Raw genomic sequence first — 25033 nt, 5'->3', positions numbered from 1 at the left:
ATTTTTATAACGGGTAAATTACAATGAATTCTTTTGAGATTAGTTATAATTATAAATACATTTTTATTAATTGAAAATTATAATACTACCCTAAAATTAACAGACGTTTAAAAAATATCCTGTAAAATAGGCGGTCGCGAGGGCATTAGACGACTGTTGTAATTTTTTAACAACGAATGAGTCATTATAATTATAACAAATTTTGAAAGAACCCGTTTTGATTTACCCTTTTGTGTAAGTGTAAGAAAAGTACCGTAAGTTATAACACATTGAACTGTATTTTCTATAAAAATGTAGATAAATAGTCAAAAAAATAATACCAAAAAAGAGCTCAAGTAACCTAATTTTACTTCTGGGATAGGGGAAAAAGTGGGAATTTAAAAAAAAAATTAAAATTATTCCCCACATTATAAATTAATACTGCTTAATAACTATATCAAATTAGTATTATCTACCACGGTCAATAAAATTAATGAGAAAATTTAAGTTTTGACCATGATATCGATATTTGGTATAGTTTTTTAGCTGTAATTTTTTCTTTTATTTATGATAATTAACTGTTGAGAAAAATATAAGCAGTACACCATAATTGTGTATTAGGAAGTCGAATCAAAAGTTGACTTTATTTTTAAGATAATATTGCCCCACATTAGTGCTAATAGTAATAAAAATTTGTCTCCCAAGATCCGATGAGTTTACGAAAATTATTATCCAAATTGACACATTATTTCACTAGTATGGACCCATCGTTTCACCAAATGCCCTACCATTTTATCATAATAGATCCATCATTCCGATTAAAGGATACACCACTTCAATGACTGGTACATATTTGATTGATCGGACACAATTGGATGATAATTGGGCGCTATCAACCATCATCAACGTATTACCCCCCTAAACTAAATAAACCTTCAGGTACCCCCTCTCTTTGTTATAATTTTTTTTTATGAAGGTGGCATACTTTAAAGATGTAAAATGTATTTATACATCAGAATAAGCATTTTATACACACAGATGCATTAATTTTTCGATTTTTTTAATAATACACCAATTCAATCAATACATCAATATGATTAAAAATAGTAATAAATTATATCAATTCAATCAATACAACAATATAATTATAGAACAATAACAAATTACACTCACATGCCCACACGTCTAATGGGACTCAAACTTAATCGTAGAATCTCAGTTTTACAGTTAATCACTAAGCTAAGACATCATTGGATAATTTTCAATTAATTAGAGGCAAATTGGACATACATAACAACTTAATTGAAAGTATTTTAGTTGTGCAAATCTTGATATCAGATTTATTACAAATGTGATAATTAAGAATATCTTAAAATTTTATCTAAATCTCAGAAACTTACCTTAGCATACACTCTTTTTAGGGTATAAAATATAAGTAAATATAGATATGATATACATAAATCAATTGTAATCCTATATTATTTAATTGATCATGATTACGAACATAACTATACTTAGTATCAGGACATTTTAATAAAACTATTAATTAGTAAATAGATAAAATAAAAAATATATTATAATCAAAACTGATATAAATTAAGAACAATCAATGAAATAATTATTCTATCCACCACTAAACACATTTACATTGCAATTTATGATAGCATCTCAACCATATTACTATAATTACATTTATCTCCATCCAGATTTAGTATAACTATACGTAGATTTCCTATGGTTAGAGAATTTATGTTTAGAACTCTTAAGTTTTGCTTTCGTTTAACAAATAAGTCCTCCCCCGTAAGTCAAAATGCACCGGATTTAGTGATATTAACAAAAAAAATTATATATTTACCCCGATTGACTTATTACTAACTTATAGCAGGTTAAATAAATATTTTTATTATCAAATCAGCCTCGTATGTTTTCACGCATTAATGCATATGGTGAAGTATATTTTCACTATTATGATGATAATTTAGTTTGAAAAAAATTATTTGACCTCCAATAAGTTTGTTTTAAGTCAATCAAGTGTAAGTATCAATTTTCATTGAATTTTTTTATTAATATCAATAAATTCAGTGAATTTTGACTAATGAGAGAACTTATTTGTCAGATGAAAACAAAGTTTAAAAATATTAGATATAATTTTTCAAATTATAAAAAAATCACATGTAATTATACTGAATCTATTATAATTATTAATTTTAACAATGATAATTAAATATTGATATTTGTTGTTGTGTTACGCGGAAAAACAATGGGAAATTGACAAGAGAAAAGGCGGTGGGAGCGGTATTCTCACGTGCGCGCGTCGTCATATTGGTCGGCACATCCTCACTTAATCTTCAAGACAACCCCCAATTACCGCCCTAATTTACTGACCCTACCCCGCCACGTGGATTCACTTTCTTCACATTTTTCAATTAATTAATATTAATAAAATTCCACCCCTATTTAATTATTTCAATTTTGAGTATAACTCATTTTCGAAATCCGATTTTCGTTCTTAATATCTTTTGTTACTCATACTTTTTTAGTAATATTATTTAGATACCCAATTAATTTTTTGATTTATATTTCTGAAAACATAATCTTTCCAAATTTATTAGGTTTCCATATGAAATGTTTGTAAATATTTCTTATAAGTACTTACCGATTTATTGTTTAATAAAAAATATGTTTATTTTTATTATTATTTTGAATTGTTTAAGTTAAATATGTTGATAAATATTAAATTATTTTTTTAAATACTTTAAAATTTAATATTCTTTTATTTTAAAATTTTCCAATTTTTAATGTTATAATATTTTTTTGAATTTATTTTCACCAAAAATAAAAACTATTGCAGACATGGTTACAAATGATCAAATCAAACAGCTGAGTGGACTGTACGCAAGGCATAATGCACCAGAAACACGTGGCGGCCACGGTGGCAACCAGGACCACCGTGCGATCTACGGAGGGCGGAAGACACGTGTCAACAACGGGCTGTTGACTTACAACTAAGGAATTACATTTCAAAATTAAGGAAAAAGGGTAAATGTTAGGGAAGAACGAATTATGGGCAGTCCGGGCAGCTAGTACGGTCAGTGACGGCCTCGCCCATTTTACAAATTATTTTTCTTTTTAAAAAAGGGAAAAAGCTTATTAATTAAATTGAAAAAGAATATATAAATACCTCCCCCTCCCCGTTTCCCTTTCCCCCCTGAAGAGGTGGGAAGACCAAAGCAAAAAGCATGCACTGTTCTGTCAATGTTCTAGAGAGAGAAAACACGAAAGCTAAACGCGCTCTCGAGAGTTTCTAGAGAGAGAGACAGGGTGCAGGGTGGAGTTCTTAAGCCGGTGACAGTCGTAGTATCAGCAGGAGGGTTGAGAACGGAGGGGATATTTTTACTAGGGTTATTTTGTTGGTATTTTATTGTTGTTTTTCGGAGTTTTGCTTTGAGAATTATGGAGTGGCCGACCTACTTGGATGAATATGAAAAGCTTCTTATGCGGATGTCTACGCCGAGGTCAGTCCTTCTTCACTGTGTGATTTTTGGCTTCTGTGAATGCTCTGTTCTGTGAACTTGCTGGGTTTATACGAAGTAATCTGATTTTTTCTGTTTTTTGTTTCAAGTCTCTTGAATCCGATATTTTTAGAGTTTTTGTGTTACCATCGGAGGCCTATGAAACAGAAACGGATCGCACTAATTCATCGGAGTTTGTTAAATTTTTGTGTAGGATATAAGTCACCAATAGGAGGGGAAAACTTAAATTTTAAGAAAATCATCGCAATTTTTGCGATTTTTCCTCTTGATTCTGGGGTAAATCTTTTACTGATTTCTGTCTCTTCTTCCCGAAAATATTTTACGCCTTCTACTCGTGAGTTGATTTCTCCGGTTTTTAACAATTTTTGGACTTTCACACTCTGCAGCTTCCCGCAGTCCCATCTTTCCATATTAATGAAGATTTCACGCCTTAATTGTATTTAAGCAAATAAGTGATCTCGCCGATTTCTTTCCTTCCAAGTTACTCTTGACTCCGTCTGTTTTGAGTCTTCAAATTGACTTTTCTGTGACCCCTCAAAGCTCTCTGTTTCCGGTACTTGTCTAAATTCCAAGAATGCCCTCACTCTGACCGTTTCTCCTTGTACTTCTTGCAGGGTCATGATCGACAATGCCGGTTGTTCCGACACGACGCGTCTCATGGTAACGGCCCCTTCTCGAAACCCACCTCTCCGATTGCCAAAATCAAGATCCGAATAGTTTAATGTGAATTATTTGAGGTTTAGTTTTTTATTTTTATTTTTCTTTTGCAGATTGATAGTGCGAGAAAACATGGAATTCTTCTAGAAGCGGTTCAAGTCTTAACGGACTTGAATCTGTCAATTAAGAAGGCTTACATTTGCTCTGACGGTCGGTGGTTCATGGACGGTGAGTAGCTAACGTGCACTGCCTTCTTTACCCCTGTTAGCAATTGTTTTGATTACGATTTAATTTCCATAAATATATGGATTTTAATTCCGTCCGTTTCGTTTTCTTTAAACTTTCAGTTTTTCATGTGACTGACTTGAATGGAAACAAGTTAACTGATGAGAGCGTCTTGGGCTACATTGAAAAGGTACTTATTGCTGCAATAAATATGTTATCCTAAGAGATCGATTTTTGGATATTTCTTTGTTGATATTATTATCTCCTGGTCAAGATTCACATATTAAAATGCATATTGATATAGGTATTATCTCTGAATTTTATTGCAGTCACTTGAGACAGTTCATTATGGGAGATCGAAAAGCATTGAGGGCCTAACAGCTCTGGAATTAACAGGCACTGATCGAATTGGCCTGCTGTCCGAGGTCTTTGCGGTGTTATCAAACTTAAACTGCAATGTTGTTGATGCAAAGGTGTGGACTCACAATGGTCGGATTGCATCATTAATATATCTAAAAGATGATGAGTCAGGCTCCCCGATTCAGGATTCTCAGAAATTAGATGTGATGGATCGAATGTTGAGGAATGTCCTTAAGGGTGACAATGATATCCGAAGTGCAAAAACCTCGGTTGCGTTAGGTGTCACACACACAGAGAGGAGGCTTCATCAGATGATGTTTGCTGATAGAGATTATGAGAGGAATCCTATCATCAAGACTTCTGATGATTCCCCTGTTGTTTCGGTTCAGAATTACTTGGAGAAGGATTATTCCGTAGTTAATATTCAGTGCAAAGACCGAAATAAGCTTCTGTTTGATGTAGTTTGCACATTTACAGACATGCAATACGTTGTTTTCCATGCCACCATTGACACATCGGAAGATAGAGCATCCTTGGTATACTCTCATTTAACTTATGTTAAATTTTATTGCAATATTGGAGGTGGAATTTACTGAAATTCTTCTATGAATTCTGTTCAGGAATTCTTCATACGACACATGGACGGGACGCCCATAAGTTCAGAAGCTGAAAAGCAGCGTGTAATTTTATGTCTAAAAGCTGCAATTTTAAGAAGGGCATCTCAGGTATTTTCTTTGTTCCTTTACACTATAGGAAAAGATCCCTTTTTTGTGTACATTTCACATGTCCCGTTATACAATTGCATTAATTAATTGGAATATTCGTGTTCATCTTATCACAGGGAGTGAGGCTTGAGCTTTGTGCCTCTGATAGAAGAGGTCTACTGGCTGATGTAATGAGAACCTTCCGTGAAAACGGCCTAAATGTCACAAGGGCAGAAATATCCACCACAACGGGAACGGCTCAAAACATATTCTACGTGACGGATGCGATTGGGAATCCAGCTGATCGAAAGATCATTGAGTCGGTTCGACAAACGATTGGTTTAACTAACTTGAAAGTGAAGGAACTGCCCTTGATCTACAACCAAAACATCGAACAGGACGAGCCCACAACGGGCTCCGGTGGGGCCATGTTGTTGTCTCTTGGGAGCATGGTGAGGAGGAACCTATACAGTTTGGGGTTGATCAAATCATATTCTTGATTGAAGAAAGATCTTGGTGTCGTATTCTTTGCTTAGGCTGGTTTTATGAGCTGGGCATATCTTGTACATAGTAAATGGAGTTTACAGGCAGGGATTTGGTGGAGTTAGTTGACTATGGTTGGGGTTTGGTTGTCTGAATAGGTAGTAGTAGGCAAGGGACACGCAGAAGGTGGATGATGTGGGGCCCCACCTCCCCAGTTATTTTTCTTTCAAATATTTGAATATTGGATGTAGGAAGTCTTGGTGGGTGAGAGGGTTGGCTGGCAGAAAGAGAAGCTTAGGTACAGTAGCACTATGAGCCTTTAGAAGTGGTTCACATGATAGTATATATATATATCATATATAGATATATTGTACATACATGAAGTTTTCTCTCTGGAATTATCACTATTAATTTTAGTATTATTGGTTTGACTTGATTTCTTCAACTTTTTCTCCTATTTGTTTGTTGGTCAATTCAATGCATTCACACTAATATTATACAGTGTGAATTAGACTTCCCAACAACACAGTGTGCACTGTGCAGCTATGACATGTTAAAATATTATACTATGTACTCAGTCTTTGAGTTTGAGTTTTGTTTGAAAGGGATGCTGTAGCCTTTAGGAATCTAGCCCTTCTGTTTGACACTTGGTGCAACGTCTAGGCTGCTGCTCAAACGGACTGTTTGTCACGGGTTCACACTCCACCTTCATATTTATTCAATTAGAAAAAAAAAAAATTCGAAACTTACATCAAATCGAAGCAATTTGTACAAGTTACATTAAATAGGAGTAGTGCTAAGTTAGCATCTAGAATGTACGTATGGTTTGACCACAAAATTATTAGTATTGCAAACTACAAAATTATAGGCCTGCAAAACAGGTATATCCTCCTTTCATGTTTTCATTTTCAGTTTTAAGTGGAAAATATTTGTTTGATCAATTTTGTATAAGTTTTCGGGTGAAATGATATTATATTTGGATTAGTTAGTGAGATATTGGTTTATATTGAACTATGATGTCAAATTAATATATTTTTAATATAAATAAATATGTATTTTATTTTAATTACTGTTCCAAAATTTTTAAATAAACTTAGCCAAATCACGTTCCCAGCAGATCCCCAAATTGTGAATAAACTGGCCATAATAATAGATCTCCTTATTTGTCTCCCTCGGAAAATCCAAAGGGTGGAAAAGTTGGTACATTGATAAGTTTGGTTCTAATTCATTTGAGCTGAAAATAAAATTTTGGCAAACCAACCAAACATGCCTTTAAATAGGATAAGATGCATGAACGGTTATAGTTAAATCTCTCTAGAACTGGCCAGTATATTGATATAATTCACGATTAGATCGATACTCTATTGTATGAGGTATAGTCTATTTTAATTACGTGAACTATAAAAAATTGAGTTTTCGCTACATTATGAATAACCGCGTTTAAAAACTATGGTCAATCAATATTATTAATCACGATTAAATAAATCAAAATAAAAACTTAAATTTTTTACCATGATTATCAATATTCGTCATAATTTGTACTCATAGCCAAAACATTTATCATGATTTTGGACATGGCTAATTTTTGGCTATATGTGCAGAAACAATGGCCAATGACTATTACGAAGCTGTGGTTGATTTGTATTTGTCACGATTTTCTTCTTTTGTCCATAATAATTAACCGTAGTGGAAAATCATATTTTTTCTAGTGGTGTGATTCTCTCAGTTTTATTCTAAAAAGACATCTCATTAGGAATAAAATGTATCAGGACTTATAAACCGTTCAAATTCCTCGTTTGCAATGAATGTAGAATCCTCGTCTAGCATATAATATATATATATATATATATATATTCCATGATAATATTGCATGTGAGACATGACAGTTAAAGTCGCATCACCCACTTCTCCATTATTTCCAAATTTACCAAATCTCCGGTAGATTCTCGATTTCGAAATGTGTTGAAAAATGAGATGTTTATCTAATCTGAGGGTGTTCGATGAGTTAGAAGTCTTTTAACATATCACATAATATATATACATAATTAATTAATTTATTAAAAATGAATTTACAAGATAAAAAAAGGTATAATTAAGATGTTTAATTTTGAGCTTTTTAAATTTTATTTTTTAAAAATTTTATAATTAGGCTCACCCAAACACCCACTAAATGATTAATCATGTTCTAACCAGTGGTTAAGCTAAGGTTCTATGAATAAGTTCAAAATTATAAATTTGACTTCCATCAAGTACGTGTGTATTTGTCTCACTTAATATGAATAATTTTTAATACGAATTTATTAAATGAATCAATATATTTATCAGTTTATTGATACCGACATTTCTATAGGAAAAAAAAAAGGATAATTTTAGTGAAAGGAATATCAAGTGATAATTTCAAAATTATCACTAAAATTATATATTAAGTGATAAAAAGAATTTAATCTTATCTCAAAATAATAATTATTAGTGACAAAAATAGTCAATAAATTTGTCAATTTAAATAATTAGTGGAATATCTATAAAAACAACTTAGTGGCAATATAAATATAACAGTGACAATAATTGTTTATCGTATTAGGCCTTCACTATACATATTTTATTAATTATTTTTAGTGATAATAATTTTTTATCACTAATTCTTCTCAATGACATTTTTGACAAAATAATAAATAAAGAATATTTGTACATATATATAAGTCCCAATTAATTAACATCTTCCATGTTAAGTTATGCTCTCTTTCCCTTTACAGATATGTAAAGAAACCTTATTCTCTATTCTTACATAATCCAGAATTAGGACACGTTTGGAAGGCATTATTTATATTCTTTATTCTTACATTTTCAGATAATTATATAAATTAGATAAATTAGTTTAGTCACCAACGGGATTCACTACAATTTTACGTGGACGAATATATATAGTAGGAACTTTGATTAATTTATAAATAATTAATGGCGGTATTATAATTTTTATTATTATTATTTTGAGAAAATATATAGTAAACAATCACATCCGTCACGCGCTAAAAATCATTCACTACAGAAAATTGATATTCCGTACATTATAATTCACTACGACTTAAAAATCATGAAAAACAAAGTTGGATTTTCATTCATCTCTTTTTTATCACAAATCACTACACTATAATTTAATTTGGTCAGGGTTAGTAATAAGTCAATCGAAGGTAAACATGAATTTTCATTCAGTTTTTTTTTTTTTTTGCTAATATCAGTAAATTCGATAAATTTTGACTACGGAAATATTTATTTGTTAGACGAAAACAAACGTCGGGGATAACAGATATAATTTTTCAAAGAGAGTCAACGTATAAATATACTAATTAAACTTCAGGAGAAGACGGTGTAATTATCCCTTAATATATAAACCCTACATTAATCCACTCTCCGGATAATCAATAATATTATAAAAAATATATTTTAATTTGGTTAATAATGCCCCTCCTCCATTAGTTTATGCAAAGTAATTAAGATTAATTCAAGGTGACATAAACCATAATTATAATAATTTGGTGTTTTATAAAAAGTTCCAAAAAGGGTATCCTTGTCCTCTAGCCAAATACAAATTTGAAAATCTCTTTTCTTTTCTTTTTTCTTTTTACAAAATAAATTTAAAAAAATAAATAATAAATGATAATAGGATGAGTTTGATCGGACTAGAGCCAATCCCATATATGATAATCGGGTGCAATTGTCCAAATTTTGCCTATTCCATCTGGATGTGCGTATAGTGGGACTTGATATACACTCCATTCCTCCCACTTCAGACTCATCACGAACCTACCCTAATTTTGGACCTGATGAGTCTAACTCATAAAATATGGTTCGTTTTTGTCCCTTCAATTAATAGATATATTTGATATATTAAAAATATAATTTATTTTATAAATATATTGAATAAACTTAAATAATTTTACCACGATTAAGACGAGTTTATATAATGATAATATGCTAACTACTCCATCGACACAAAAGCAAGAAGCCAAAAAACACTGGCCTTTGTTGCTTAGTTATGTTGATGTATGAATATATTAATTAATGAATCGATGCATTATTCAATTTATGAACAATCTAAACCGTACATTTCCCAAGTTATGATTGGAGAATATTATTTTCAAATATTCCAAAAGCTTATTCTTGTTCTCTTCCACAAAAAAAATCCCTCCAAATTATTATTGAATTGTAAGAAACCTAAACCCAATTAATAATTATTAGGTTTTTAGTACTATTTCATTTAGAAGAAATACATCAAATTAGGGGACGTAAGCCTCAATAATTAATTAATTGTCAAGATTATATATCCTCAAAAAGTGAAGTGTTGTCCTTTTATGTCTACCTCAAACAATTACCAATGATGCTCCAATTTTTTGTTGTCTATCTGTTCTTCAATTATTCACTCATCTTCTCTTATTTTTCTAAGTGATTCTTTCGTTATTAAAGAACCCAAACACTTTGGCCGTTTATATCCAAACAACATGATTGAGACACATCATTCACAACACTCTGAGCTACTACCAGCTAAGTAAGAGGTCATGGATTTGAATCCCAATAAATATATGGATATTTATTTTACTTATCTTGTTACTGAATTATTTTATATTTTATAGTTTACGACAAATACTGATTAATCGTGATCAAAATTTAAATTTTTGTATTGATTTGTATGGCGTAGTTCATAATAGTATTTTAAGCTGTAAATATGGAACGTAATAAAATGACCCTCTCCGTTAGTATCCATTCATTAAAAATATTGTTCCATTGAATATGTTAATGAAAATGACCAAAAATAATAGTCCCGTAATCAATAAGATCAAAATTAATGACCACATGTTTTCTGTTAAAATATCACACTGAACGGTGTCATGTGGCCAAAACTGTTACTTTTTAAAAATTATAGAATCATAAATGAGAATTCCGTAATTAATAAGACAAAAAATAGAAATAAGCTAAGTTATGAAACAATATATACCTATATTTAAACAAGAGACTTGAAAACCCTTAAAAGAAGTAAAAATAAAAAATGAAGCCGCCAGAGATTGAGCAGGAAATGATGAGTCAAATCTTGGCTTAATGTCTGTTTCCTTCTTAGCAAAGGAATCTTTAGCTTTGGCATTTCATCAAACGCCTTAAGTATATAAATTGTTCCCATGCAAACTGCAATGGTGAGGTATCTTTCTGGACTAATGTTCCAAATCCTCTAATCAAAATGCATAGAATACGAATCTTATTATTTTTCTTTAGTACCCTTTTTGCCTAAACATGCTAAAAAATTAGCGTCTTTTCTCATGTTTTGTTGTTCTGTTTGGATTAATTGTTGCATAATTTAGGATATTAACTGTCACAAGTTGTATGATATTATTAATTTTTTATAACTTTTCTTATAATCATTAAAGTATTTAATATTCTACTACACATTCATGACAACGACACTTACCCCCTCTGACATTCTTTGTTTGCACCTAACCCCATTTCGTTAGAATTTTGTGAAATATATTGATTTCAAAAAAAAAATAATTCAATTTTATCCTAATTCAACATCGATCCCCTGTATTATTTACATATTTATAAGGGGTAAATATGATATATATATATATATATATATAAAATCAAAGGAACTATAATAAAATATTTCTCTCAAATTATAGACATTAGGCAGAAATTAAGTAGTCATACATGTATGGAAAAACTAGTTATCTTTTGGCGCTTTTTTCTACTTCCTCTATATGGAATGAGGTTAATATTTTTGTTGCATTTATTTTTTAAAATATCTTGTTCAAGTACTCCATCTAGTGTTTTTACCTCACCCCTTATAAAAAAAGTATTAAAAAAATATTTTTTTATATAATTATTATAATTCAAAATTAATATTTTATTATAATTACATACTTTTGAATTTATATATATATATATATATATTATACTTATCCTCTTACAAGTATTACGATGAATCACCTAATTGATGCTTGTTATACTGTACTTATGTACCCCTTTTACTTAATGAAATTTACATTTATCGACAAGTATAATGCAGAATGAGAAATAAAAGTGTAAGTTTATGCAATTTTTTTTCCTTAACATCAGTATTTTTTGTCCATATCTTAACAAAAGGGTTCACATGTAAACAATAAAATTTTGAGGAGAAAGTGTAACTTTAAAACCTCTTTAAAAAAAAAAATTAGTGTAATTTTGCATTTTTATAGGAGATCTAAGTATAATAAACCTTTATTAAAAGTAATAATTAAGTGGTAACTGATATAATAATCATTATAGTTGTTATCACTACACATTTATTACTAATTTATTTATAATAGTATTTTTTTTAAATAACTTCTTTGTAACTAATTGTTGCTATTCACAATTTTTATCCAAATATAATTACTGTGTAAAATGTGAATACTCAAAGATATTGAGCTACTTTAAGTAAACAGGTGGGCCCAATAATATCTAAAAATAATAAATAACATAAGGCCTGGGTTTCATGAAGTCCAATCAGCTATGCACTTTTATTCTATAAGGGTGAATGTTGAGGCCCATTTCAAGATAACTGGGCTGATATTTGGATCAATAAGAATATTTTAGGCCCAATTTCAAAGTTCTTTAGGGCTTTATTTATATCAGAAAAAGATACACACAATTATATAAATATAATTTGGAAATTTGTGATGTTTTTTTCCAATTTATTTTAAAACCGGTGCTTTCTTGAATACCAAGTCATAGTCACATTTCCTAGGAGTTTTTTTTAATTTATTTTCATTGATTACGATTTTTTTCATATTGCATTTCGTAAGTTAGAATTTTTTTAGTCTCGAGGTGTCTTTTTATCTGATAATTAATGGAGAACTCAAATGGGACTAAATTAAAAATGTGTTTAATTTATAGAACTGAAAATGTAATTTTTAAGTTGGGTTCGACTTATTTATCTGTCGGTTTTGGCTGTATCGAAAATTTGAAATGTATGATATATAATTATATATTTTTTTTGGTATTTCTAACTAATTTGTATTTGTAAATCAAATTAAACGTAGTAATAATTAATTAATTAATTAATTTAATTTGACTAATAATCAATAATATCAAGATGCGTTTACCACCAAAAGAAATCATATTCCCAATATGGATATGTGAAACATTTAGAATTGAAAAGAAATTGAATGTTAAATACAAACATATATACGGAGGTCTAACTCAATTGGTGAAATTGAGGCCCCATAAATTTAGAGGTAATGGGTTTGAATCGTGTCATGTGTGTGGGATCTTATCTATTGCATAGTAAGAGTTGTTGGCTACTGTAATATCAGATGTTGTTGAGCATGATATGATTATTGTAATAGTCTTTGTTAGATATTGATATCGACATGAATGATTGTAATTGTAATCGATGTACTTATAATAATAATAATAAAAAAAAAGACTAACATGTATACAAATTAAAATAAATAATGTTAACATATAAGTATAACAAAAATATGTACGGATTATATGTTGGTGACAATTTTAGATTGTAAATAAAATCAAGATTTCCAAGGTTAAGAAGATCTCATTACTTGGTGATTGCTATCTTGAAAATCTATTAGTGTGGCAGGCTTATCACTTATGTGGTTTGACGGGGTTAAATGTAATTTATCTCCTCGTTAATAAAAAATTGTGAAAAAAGTCCCTGTAAAAAAATAAAGTGTAAATTTAAAAAATAATGCAATTTATTTTTTTTCGTAAATTCACAAGGGGTGAATTGCAGTATGTTTTTTCATAGGAATTTTTTCGCACTTTTTTTTATTAATATAGGGGAGAAAATTATATTTAACCCAGTTTGTCGGTATTTTTGAAGTTAATGAAAGTTTTTTTACAAATTAAATAAAAGTTAATTCTAAACGGGATTTCAAATTATTCCATTATTATTTTAAAAAAAATAATACCATTAAGGGCCATTAATTATGAATTTTCTTACCATTCATTTAATTGAAAATAGTCATATCCATTTAGTCGAATCTAGAAGTAAATGGGGATTTAAGTTAATTTCTTGACTTTAGCATTTTTAAATTTAAGTTCTATCTCTGTTTGGCCCCTTTAATCATTTTTTTAGTAAAAAATATGGCAGGATTTTGATTTTTTTGAAGGTAAAATGGTTTGTTTAATTTTAATTTTCTAACTCTAGTCTGCTGATTTATAAAATTATCAAATTAATTATGTTTTTAGGCAAAAGAAATATATATATATATATATATATTTTGTTTTCTAAATATGATGTAATTATTTTCTGCGAATAATGAAAATTATGAACTCTTGTGAATATAATAATAAATAAGCTTAACTTAAAACAGATGGTCTCTTTTATTTTGTATTTAAAAGTAACAAAAGAAAAGGTTATGACTACATTTTGTAAGAGTTATATATATAATCTAAAAATATAATTACAAATCTGATCGATAATTTTTAATTTTAGGAGTTAAAAATAAGTTTAAGAAAGTAAATCATAACAACATTTATTAATTATTAACAATTGGAGTTTTGAACAAAACGTTGGTAGAATGTACTTTTTAATTAGATTGTTTGGTAAATTATATATAAATATATATAATGGAGAAAATATAATTTTACTCCTTGTAAATGAAATATATATATATATATATATGAAATTCACCAAAAAAACTATTTCAAAAGTATATTTTACCAACTTTTTATCTGAAATCCTAATTATTAATATTTAATAAACATGATTAAGTTTTAATTTTCTTAGAGTTATATTTAACTCCTAAGAAAAAAAATTACTAACTTAAAATTTTATAACCATTCAGATCATTAGATAAGTTTTATAAAATATATTCATAATATTTAATTTTCTTTAACTTCTAAAAATGAAAAAAAAAAAAGTTAAAGCACCAACTATAGTATTTTTTTTTCTTAAAAAAGTTTACAATTGCAATAATAAATTAAAGTGGATTGAAATTCTGAAGGATTGGGTAAGAGCATTATAATTATATTATTAAAAATTCAGATTAGAGAAATGAAAGGCTAAAACCACTAACACTCATAATATTTTATGCATATTAATTAAATAATTCTGAAAAAGAGGAGGCATCGTTCTTATCTACAGCATACTCTATTATTATTATATATTATTATTTATTTATATTCATATTCTATTAATAATATAATATTTTTTTTATTTTTGATTTTTGATGGTATCTTAATTATTCTGTAATGAGAAATAATTTATTTAATTCTAAATGTGTCAGCATGCTCATGAACTTGCATATGGGTTCCTTTGGTCAATGCGTCTGGACCACAAATTAATAATTTCAATATAACAACTTTTTTTTGTTTCTTTTTTCCCTAAGATAATATAATAAATATTGCTCTTGTAAGATAGTACTATTCATTAATTATAAAATTCAGCCAATTATATATTAGTAACATGTTATAAAATTAATTTATACATGGGGTAAATTAAAGCATATTTTATTATATTTTTCTTTCCTAATCCAATTGAGCTGTAATCAAATTTATAAATTTACAAAAAAAATGGAAAATGTTGGAGATTTGTTTGATTAAGGATCAAATTTAAACGAACTTTTATCGATCTTTAATTGTGGATTTAGTGTGTTTTAGGACTGTAAATTTTAGGGTAAATTACAACAATCTCTTATGAGGTTTGCTATAATTATGAATACCTCATCGTTATTTGAGAAATTACAAATATCCCCTGATGTTTGATGTAGTTATGTTGTCCTTGATATGAAGGTATGAAATTGTCAATTATTCCCTTGTTACATTTCAAAAAAAGAAAAAATGTACTGGGTGGATGAAAAAATTAAAAAAATTATCCACTTAGTCAATAAAAAGATTAAAGAATTTTAAAAATAAATAAAATTATAATTCTTAATCTATAAGGGCATTTTGATAAGTTTACTACAAAACATGGATAAAAATCTAACGAAATGAGTTAAAAGTTAGAGGGCGGTTAAAATTATTGATAATTTTTCGAATAATGAAAAAATATTTGTAATTATATGAAATCTTAAAAAGGTTGTAGTAATTTACCCTAAATTTTATTAACTTGCAAATGCAAATTTTCATGTTTGGTTCTGTAATTGTGACACATTTGCTTTTCTCAAGTTCTTTTTTTTTTTTTTTTTTGAAAATAACAGAAAAAAAAAAAAAAACTTACGAACTAGGAACATTAACACATTTGGTCATTTCTTAGCAACAACAAAACCCTAAATCCCAATAATAATCCCCTTATTCAAACTGTACTTTCTTCAATCCAATTCAAGAAAAAACCCTAATTTCTCTGAATCAATCGTAAAACTCCTTCGATAAACACATAAATTAATACTTTTCACATGCTATTAGAAATACGTCAATCAGTAGTGTGTGTTTTCATCAAGTAAAGTTGATCGGGTTCAAAAATATTATTACGGACCAGAGATCAAATTTCACGTTCAAAAGATAAATAAAGCTTGAGAGTAGATCAATAATAGGATAAGATTAAATTATAGATAGTAGGGTTAAATTGATGAACATCGAAGAGGAATTAGGTCTTTTGTTGGAAATCTTTTTCCTTTTTTTAGGAAAAAGACATTATATTATTAGGCTAAATGATCCACAGAGACGACACTGAGAGAAATAGGGAAATTTGAGGATTTAGGTATTGAAAGTGTAAATTGTCTTATCCATATTTCACCAGCTTTAATCACACGTGAATACATATTTTTTTTTGGGATAATTTCACTTTCCTCTCCTAATGTTTGGTGTAAGTATACATAGACCCTTCGTGATTTGGGAAATTATATCTAACACCCGTAAGATTGCTTTTATCTAACAAATATGTTTCTCATTCACTGAATTTGCTGATATTAACAAAAGAATTAGAAAAAAAAAAAAATCTATGTTTACCCCCAGTTTACTTAGTAAGGACTTGTTAAAGGTCAAATAAATATTTTTATAATCAAATTACTCTCATACATCTTTACGCGTTAATGCATGTGATGCGGTATATCTTCACTGTTGTAAGGGTATTTAGTCCAATAGAAATTATTTGACCTGCAATAAGTCAGTAATAGGTTAATCGACGGTAAGTATCAATTTTCATTCAATTTTTTTTGTCAATCTCAACAAATTTAGTGAATTTTGACTAACAATAAGACTTATTTGTTAGACGGAAGCAAACCTTAGGATTGTTAGATGTAATTTTCCAAACTACAGAGAGATCTATGTGTAATTACACCAAACCTTAAGAGATGAAAGTGTAATTATTCCTACTTTTTTTCTTCTCCCAGAATCATCAATTGCCAAATAGCTTCAGAATTATGTGTCAAGTTCTAAAAATAAAAAATTAGATGTGTTTTAAATATAGATAATTGCATAACTAAATTTATCCATTTCATAATTATGGAAATAAATGTGTTAAAAACTTGAAAGTTGGAAGATTAAATGTGTTTTTTCAAAAAAAAAAAAAAAAGAAAACTAAAAGTGTAAAAAACCCTTTCCGTTACGAAAAAAGAAATTTTTCCTTATTAGCTCCATATGTACAAGATAAAGAAAGGAACAAAGAGGGTGTTCGGATAAATTTATCTAAAATTTCTTATAAGTCATACATCTTATAAGATGTTAAATTTTATTTCGAAAATAAACTTTTGAACCATCTAAAAATTAATATTATGGAACTTGTAAAATATTAATAATGATAATTTTATAATTAATATGATCAAAATTTAAAGATATGTTAAAAATTCTTACTTTTTCAAAAGAAGCTTACAAACTCCAAATATCTTAATATTGGATCTTGTAATTTTCAAACATCTTATAAGATGTTCTGAAAAACTTATAAGCTCATCCAAATGCTCTCGGATAATTATATATATGGCTGACAATGCATTGGATCGAACATTCCTAGCTCATTGATGACTATAATCCAACAGTACCGATGGATCAGTTCAAATTCAAGAATTTCATGGACTAGTGGCTAAGGTCGAACGTTATCACACCCATAATGTGGATTCGAATTCTTGCCAAGACATTTGGTGAGGCTAAACATACACCATGACCTGTATGTTGTTCCTCATGTGACCTTGGCTCTTGCGATAGTAAGTCAACTATAGGGACGTCGGCTGACACACATGGCATGGACACAATCTTCTCCGACGGATTTATGGGGGTCACTTATATAGGCTGAATAACAGATCACACTATCAATACGGAAATCGGTCGATAAAAGTTCAATTAAGCTCAATTTGTTAAGTTTAACAAACCAAAATTAAACAAAAATGTATTTTTCGATAAAGTTTTATTTCGATTAGTGTAATAATAAAATATACTTAAAAAATATTAAATTATTCATATTCGACTTATATTTAAGTCAATTTAAATTCATTTAAATTCAACTGATCAATAATAAAACCAAATTAAAATATAATTTTTAAAACCCGACAACAATTCAAATAAATTTAAAATAATTATATGTTGCACTCATCTCAAATCATTTATAACACTCCACTCATACTTTCCCATTTTTGTAACCCAAACAAACAAGAATAAACGAAAATGAGAGGGACAATTCACTTTCATGCAGTGCTTATGAGCCACCTGACATTTTTAGCAATTATATGTAAACAACTCAAAAGCAATTATCAAACACTTTGTGATTGTAATTAATTTTTTAAAATGATTTTAAAAGTTTCAACTGTGGGACCAAACGCACTCCAACTATGGTAGATTTATGTATTCTATTTCATATATTCAAACCTCAAACTTAACCTTTTTTTTTTTTTTTTTTATTTGAAGCGATCAATAATTATTAATTAAAACAATTTATTTATAATATGTTTTTTAAATATCAATAGATAATAAAGACTATTGTAATAGTCGTAGCCTAATTTACAATATTAAATAAACAAAATTTAAATAACACTTACTATTACAACAGACAAAACTTATTATGCAGTAGAACAACATCCCACGTATATAATAGGGTTCGAACCAATAATTTATAATGTTATGAGGACTCAGTTTCGTTAACTAGGTTAAGCCCTATTGACACCTCAAGCTTAACTTTGCAGTCTTTGATTTTGTTTTTTCGAGTTGGGGGAATTGTAATTAAATTCAGTACAAATCAAAATCGAATGGAAAAAATCGTTTGATATTTGGTTAATATTTTTTTTAATTTGATATTCAACTCCAATTGATTCAAAATTATTATTATTTTGTATTTATTAATTAATTTTATATTATTTGTATATATATATCTTAAAAACTTAGAAATGTAACTATTATTTTAGTATTTAACTTTTAACAAAAATTTCAATTTTATTGAAATACTTTCTCTAATAGCAAATAAAAAATTTGTATCTATCGAAATTAAATTGATATATTCATAGGAATGTCCCTAAAGGTGTGAGGAAAGAAGAAAATAAAAGAGTAAAAAAATCGATTATTAATTCTAATTATACAATGGGAAAAAGCAAAAATTGCAGTCATAATTTTTCCATAATTTTCCTTTTTATCTGTTTATTTCCTTTCTATCTGTATAAGATACCAAATAATATTTTTTTAAATAAAATAAATATATAGAGATGATAATACAAAAATATATGGCCATGTGTTTAATAATATTAATAATCTTTTATAAAGGAGAGTGATGGCTGTCTTCATGCCTTGGCAACCTAATTTCACTTTTCCCAACTACAATTACTTTTTATTTTTTTTTATATTAAAAAAATCTTTTTTTTCCCAAACCGGACTCCAACCATTTTATTAACCCAAATACATAAAATTCTTGATTTCAAATAATTAACAATTAATGACCCAATATTTAATATTTTCTTGCCATTATTTTAAATCCCAATTCGGACAATCTGAGGGAAATTAGGGAACCTAAATTGGCTTTAACTCCAAAATATTCAAACTTGTTTTCTTCTTCTTCTCATTTTTCTCATCAACCACCACATTAAAAAAATTCAATCTTTCTCTTGTAAATCTCGCTTCTTCTCTTTTCTTTTTTTGCAAAATTCAACTTCTTTCTTTTCTTACAACCCAAAAATCTTGTTTTTCTTCTATAATTTTCATTACTCTCTTTCATTTGCTTTGCTCTGCTTCTGATTAAAATATTTTTGGCAAAAAAAGTGAAAAAGGAGCAGTCACAGTTGTCTTCTTCCACTTTGATCTCAGAGTAGTTTTTCAGCTCTGTTCAGACTTGGTAAAGCTTGTTTGAGTGAAAAAGTTGAATCTTGTTAAGTTCTCGCAACTGGGTTTTTGGATTTTCAGGCATTTTCTGTTTTCTTTTTGCTTTAGTTTACTGGGTTCATTTTATAATTTGATAGAAATCTCGACAGCTTGTGCGATTCTACTTCCAAGAAAATAATGGGGTTTTAAAGAAAAGTTGAGAGCGAGGTTTGTTTGTTGAAGTTTAATTTATGGAAGGTACTAATACTTTGAGTAGCAGTGGAGTGACAGTGGTGGGATCAGATGCTCCCTCGGAGTACCATGTGGCTCCTAGGACCACAACTGAAAATCCACCTGAGGTCACTGGATCAGCGTCACTAGCTATCACTGTAAGCCCAGCACCAGTTTCTGGTGCTCCGCCGCAGTCAGGGGCTGCCGGAGTGGGGGGCGACACCACCTTGAAGAAAAAAAGGGGCAGGCCTAGGAAGTATGGCCCTGATGGGTCAGTAGGTATGGCTCTCTCACCGAAGCCGATTTCCTCCTCCGCCCCGCCTCCGGTGATCGACTTCTCTGCGGTCGGGAAGCGTGGAAAGGTCCGGTCCGTTGGCTCGGGTGTCAAGCTGCAGCAGCTGAGAATGGAGAATGAGGGTTCCGGTAATGAAATCATAATTCTGCAATTTTACTATGCGTGTATGTTTATTGTTACTTGCATGCATGCCAATGAAGCTTTTGTCTTGTGTGTCGATCTGGTCGCTTGCGTTGTATGAATTCGAGTTTCGTGTGGGAAATATAAACATATGGTATAGGAGGGGATAAGGAGTGGGGCCTGTGAATGGATATTTCAACTAAGATCTTGTTTCAAATGGGCAGTCTTGAGAATCAAATGGGCGGTCTTGAGAATCAAGTGGGCTTTTGGGTTAGTGTGGGAAAGAGGGAATCTTGAAATTATGGAAGTTATTGGGAGTTTTTCCTTTTGTAGAGATGGGTCTGCTTGAGGGAATTGCTTTCTTGAACTACCTGGTAATTGCACTAAAGCATCGGTTTAAGCATTCGGTATTCATCTTACAAAAGTGACTCATGTCTCCTTATGTGGAAAGGTTTCGTTCTCTTGCCAAGTGACTAATACTTTTGTCGGATTATGACATTTTGAAACTTCAATCCAAAATGTGTTTATTATTGGCAGTCGAAGTAACTAGAAAATTGCTGCTGAGTTGTGTGTATCCTTTGATATTTGTATTATTGTGATGTGTAGCCATTTTACATGATTCTGGTTGCAGCTGTTGAACTATTCGCTTGCCCTGTTGGAGGGAAAATGAGCTCATAATTTGGCAGCATGCATTATCTTTTATATCAAAATTTTTAGCTGATTATAGATTATTGTATACTAAGCTGCCCCTTTCCTTGAAATCTGCAAAAGATTTTAGTCATGCTGGTGATTTTTATGTCTTATCTATTAGTTATTCCCATGCATCATATTATGCTTTATGTTTGTAATTGAATGAAATTATCTCGAGTTTCAAGGATCATAAATATATTTGGTGCAATGCATGTAAAGTTCAAGTTGTGCTTAATTTATATCACTTGAATATTACTCTCTTATGTATTTCCTATTGCGTGCATAATGTGGTTATGCTGTCTAAACTGGTATAAACATTTTTACAGTAGAGTGAAAGTATCTTTCACTTCCTCGTTCGTTGCTGTGTATTGATGATCTTTTACTTTTTAGCAGGTGAATGGGTTTCATGTTCTGTTGGTGCTAATTTTATGCCGCATATAATCACTGTCAATGCTGGAGAGGTAAACTCTTAATGATATCTGCATTTTATGATAAAATAAGTGTATCTTTCGAGTTGAAGTTAATAACTATCAAGTTAGTTTTTCGATGTTGTTAAGTTGAACTTTGGTGCAAAATGGGATAAGGTTACAGTTCTTATATCATATCATTACCTCTGATGTTGCTTAAGTCAGCAATTCATTTCTGTATTAGAGAAAGATGGAATTTGAAATTCGGTGTTAATATTACTTCTTTGGTGGTTTAGGATGTGACCATGAAGATTATATCTTTCTCTCAGCAAGGTCCCCGGGCAATTTGTGTTCTCTCGGCAAACGGTGTCGTTTCAAGCGTAACTCTTCGTCAACCTGATTCTTCTGGTGGTACATTGACATATGAGGTGCTTCATTTAAGTTGTTGTTTTTGTTTGTATTTTTTTTTCCTTTTCATTTAGATAGCTTAGTTAAATATTTTACGCACTTCACGGTCTTTCTGCAAATGTGCTTTTCTAAAGTCTACCAAATTGATTTGTTTTAACATTCTTTTGACATTTTGACCCTGTTGTGATGACTTTGATGCAACTTTTGCTTGCTTTCTGTGGTGGCTAGACAAGTTCTGCTTCTCCTATTCATTTTTATTTGTTGAATCAATATTTTTCTGTGCTGTTTGTTAATTGAGATTCGAATTAGTTCATTTACTATTCTTTTCCTTGATGCGTAGTTTTATCTTGTTTTGTTTTACCTAGTCCTTTTCCTGTTCAACCACTTCCTTTTTGTGTGCCAAAATCTTCAGCATACTCTGGAGGGCCACTCCATGATCTTGATGAACAGATCTATATCTTGCTAATTCTTGTTTCCGCTTTTCAAACACTACTTCAGAAGATGATACATTATTTCCTCATCAAACTATCTTTGATCCTGGATTCAATTCAAAAGCATGTGCTTGCAAATACCATTGCAAATCATGTAGGCTTTGCATTTGTTCTTTTTCCTCCACGTTGGTTCGTTTAAGTGGCTGGAATGCTGGTACTTCTTTTTAATATTTTGTCAATATGAAAATACAATCTTGAAATTGATTATTGCCTTGGGACATAATCAACTTCAAGCGAGTGATTTTCATGATAGATTTACCTGAATCACTTATATTTATATACATGGAGTCCTTCACAAAGTATCATACTAATAATTTCTTGTTTAAGAAAGCAGTTCTTCGATAATGCCTCTGTTATCTAATTGCTGTTTTACATCTGTCGTGTTTTTCTTTCGGAAAATATTATGTGGATGATATATATCATTTTACTCTTTGACCATAGTTCCACTACTGTTTAATTGATGTATTGTTTTATATTATATGATAGCAGATAACGATATCATTTAAAAGAAAACTATGAACTCGAGCTTTTTGCCAGTGCAAGTTTTGTGTGAATAGAGTCTGTTTCGATAATGAAGTATGTGAAAATGGTTATTTGCCTATTAAATGATAGAGTCCTCTTATGTAGGCATATAAGATTATGTTTGGATGGAATAATTTGGATTTGTGAAATCAGTCATTTGGACGAAATATATGCTGATCTTAGGAAATACAAATGCTGCTTCTTGTAAGTCAACTTGTTCGGAGCAGCTATGAGTCGTATGTTTACATGTATGGGAGCAAATCATGTTACTCTTTTTTTTGTCATGCTAGTACACTTCAGTTAATGGAATTGTTTGTCAGTGACCAGTACATTTGATGTTTTAATGCTTCTGTCTTATAGGGTCGCTTTGAGATACTGTCTTTATCGGGATCGTTTATGCCTTCTGAGACGGGAGGAATGAGAAACAGATCAGGTGGTATGAGCGTTTCTTTGGCTAGTCCAGATGGCCGTGTTGTTGGTGGTGGAGTCGCAGGCTTATTAGTAGCCGCCAGTCCCGTGCAGGTATCCCATTTTTCTTCTACTTCTCCCTCAGGACCGAATTTTCTCTCACTTCTAACAAAATGAATGTTTCTTTTTATGAACTAGATTGTAATCGGAAGTTTTCTGGCCGGTAACCATCTGGAGCAGAAGACCAAGAAACACAAACCCGAGTCCATGACTATCATACCTGCTGCCCCTATCCCTATCCCTAGTGCTGGGACGGAGGATACATACAATACGTCGTCTTCCTTCCGCGGAGATAGCTGGTCGCCCCTTCCCCCCAACACAACGAGTAAGCCCGCCGACATCAATATAACTTTACATGGACAGTAAGCCCAATACTTCTGATTTTACTGACCACATTGGCATTGGACGTAGATTCATCGTTCTCCCGTTTCATGAATCTCTTCGCCTCTTTGTTAGTTGCCTCTTAACCTCGACATGCATGCCAAATTTGGGGCAAGATTGTGTAGTAACTTAGTTCATTAGTTCGGTTTTTTATACCTCCCTTCCGCTGCGTAGTAGAACGGTTTTAGATGTAAAATTTTACCCTACTTGAACATGCTTGTTAGTTTTCGTCTAGCATTGACGTAGAGTCTTTGGAGTTCTTTGTGGACCTTTCGGCACCTTTACATTGGTTTTGAATTTGTACTTTCGATCAGTCGGAGCAGAGATTAATGTTAAACCTCATCAGCTATAGCGAAGTCACTATTGGTACTTTGTTTCACTTATTTATGTTTTTGTTAAAGAAGAATCTTTCTCAACTCCCTTTTGGAGTGAAACTCATGATCTCTCTTATAAAGAGGGTGTCACCATTGAACCACTTGATCATCCTTGTTGCGGTGAGTTTTGTTTGATGTTGTTCTTTTGCATGATTTTTTTTCTTTTGGTTGTCGAAATATGAATTGGGTTTAATATGTGTAGAGTGGAGAATTTGTTGCTAATATTTATTAACACTAGAAAAAAAATATTATTGACTAGGAATTAAATCATGATAATAATTATTATTAATTATAATTAAATAAAATTGATGTAAAAATTTAAATTTACATTGAATCTCACCCGAATCACCCCCATCTATCCCCTCTTGAGGAGAGGTTTGGTTTTAAACCTCGGATCAAACAGGAGGAGCATGCCATGCTAATGTGCTTGGATGATCCACAATTCAGGATTTGGCGTCGATGAACACATTGAACTGTGGTTGAGAGTCCTTATAGCCAAGCAAAACAATGCAATTATCAAGGGTGTG

The 25033-nt window shown here is 30.4% G+C and overlaps 2 protein-coding genes across 3 annotated transcripts; both read left to right on the top strand.

The window, feature by feature from the left end:
- Positions 1-3172: 3172 nt before the first annotated feature.
- LOC105164190 (ACT domain-containing protein ACR8) lies at positions 3173-6372 on the top strand. The gene is made up of 7 exons (XM_011082794.3): positions 3173-3494; positions 4127-4172; positions 4283-4397; positions 4517-4584; positions 4724-5290; positions 5375-5479; positions 5596-6372. Exons 1-7 carry the CDS (start codon positions 3433-3435, stop codon positions 5956-5958), a joined length of 1326 nt encoding a protein of 441 aa, XP_011081096.1. The 5' UTR covers positions 3173-3432; the 3' UTR covers positions 5959-6372.
- Positions 6373-19812: 13440 nt separating this feature from the next.
- LOC105164191 (AT-hook motif nuclear-localized protein 1) lies at positions 19813-24517 on the top strand. Of its 2 annotated transcripts, none has more exons than XM_011082795.3 (5): positions 19813-20773; positions 21846-21916; positions 22159-22290; positions 23644-23805; positions 23890-24517. In XM_011082795.3, exons 1-5 carry the CDS (start codon positions 20371-20373, stop codon positions 24115-24117), a joined length of 996 nt encoding a protein of 331 aa, XP_011081097.1. In that variant the 5' UTR covers positions 19813-20370; the 3' UTR covers positions 24118-24517. The 2 variants fall into 2 exon arrangements, with proteins under 2 accessions (XP_011081097.1, XP_011081098.1); XM_011082796.3 differs by having other exon boundaries at positions 19814-20773; positions 21849-21916.
- The last annotated feature ends 516 nt before the right edge of the window (positions 24518-25033 follow it).

The sequence above is a fragment of the Sesamum indicum genome, linkage group LG6 (genome assembly GCF_026168435.1).
Source record: "Sesamum indicum cultivar Baizhima isolate 11 linkage group LG6, ASM2616843v1, whole genome shotgun sequence".
In the NCBI taxonomy this organism is placed as follows: domain Eukaryota; kingdom Viridiplantae; phylum Streptophyta; class Magnoliopsida; order Lamiales; family Pedaliaceae; genus Sesamum; species Sesamum indicum.
Note: the sequence above shows the minus strand (reverse complement) of the source record. Positions and strands in the feature narration are given on the sequence as shown.

Coding starts and splice junctions, on each gene's coding strand:
- LOC105164190 (XM_011082794.3), top strand. CDS start 3,433: ATGGAGTGGCCGACCTACTTGGATGAATATGAAAAGCTTCTTATGCGG. Junction 3,495..4,126: donor ATGCGGATGTCTACGCCGAG/GTCAGTCCTTCT, acceptor TACTTCTTGCAG/GGTCATGATCGACAATGCCG. Junction 4,585..4,723: donor TCTTGGGCTACATTGAAAAG/GTACTTATTGCT, acceptor ATTTTATTGCAG/TCACTTGAGACAGTTCATTA.
- LOC105164191 (XM_011082795.3), top strand. CDS start 20,371: ATGGAAGGTACTAATACTTTGAGTAGCAGTGGAGTGACAGTGGTGGGA. Junction 20,774..21,845: donor AATGGAGAATGAGGGTTCCG/GTAATGAAATCA, acceptor TTTACTTTTTAG/CAGGTGAATGGGTTTCATGT. Junction 23,806..23,889: donor TAGCCGCCAGTCCCGTGCAG/GTATCCCATTTT, acceptor TTTATGAACTAG/ATTGTAATCGGAAGTTTTCT.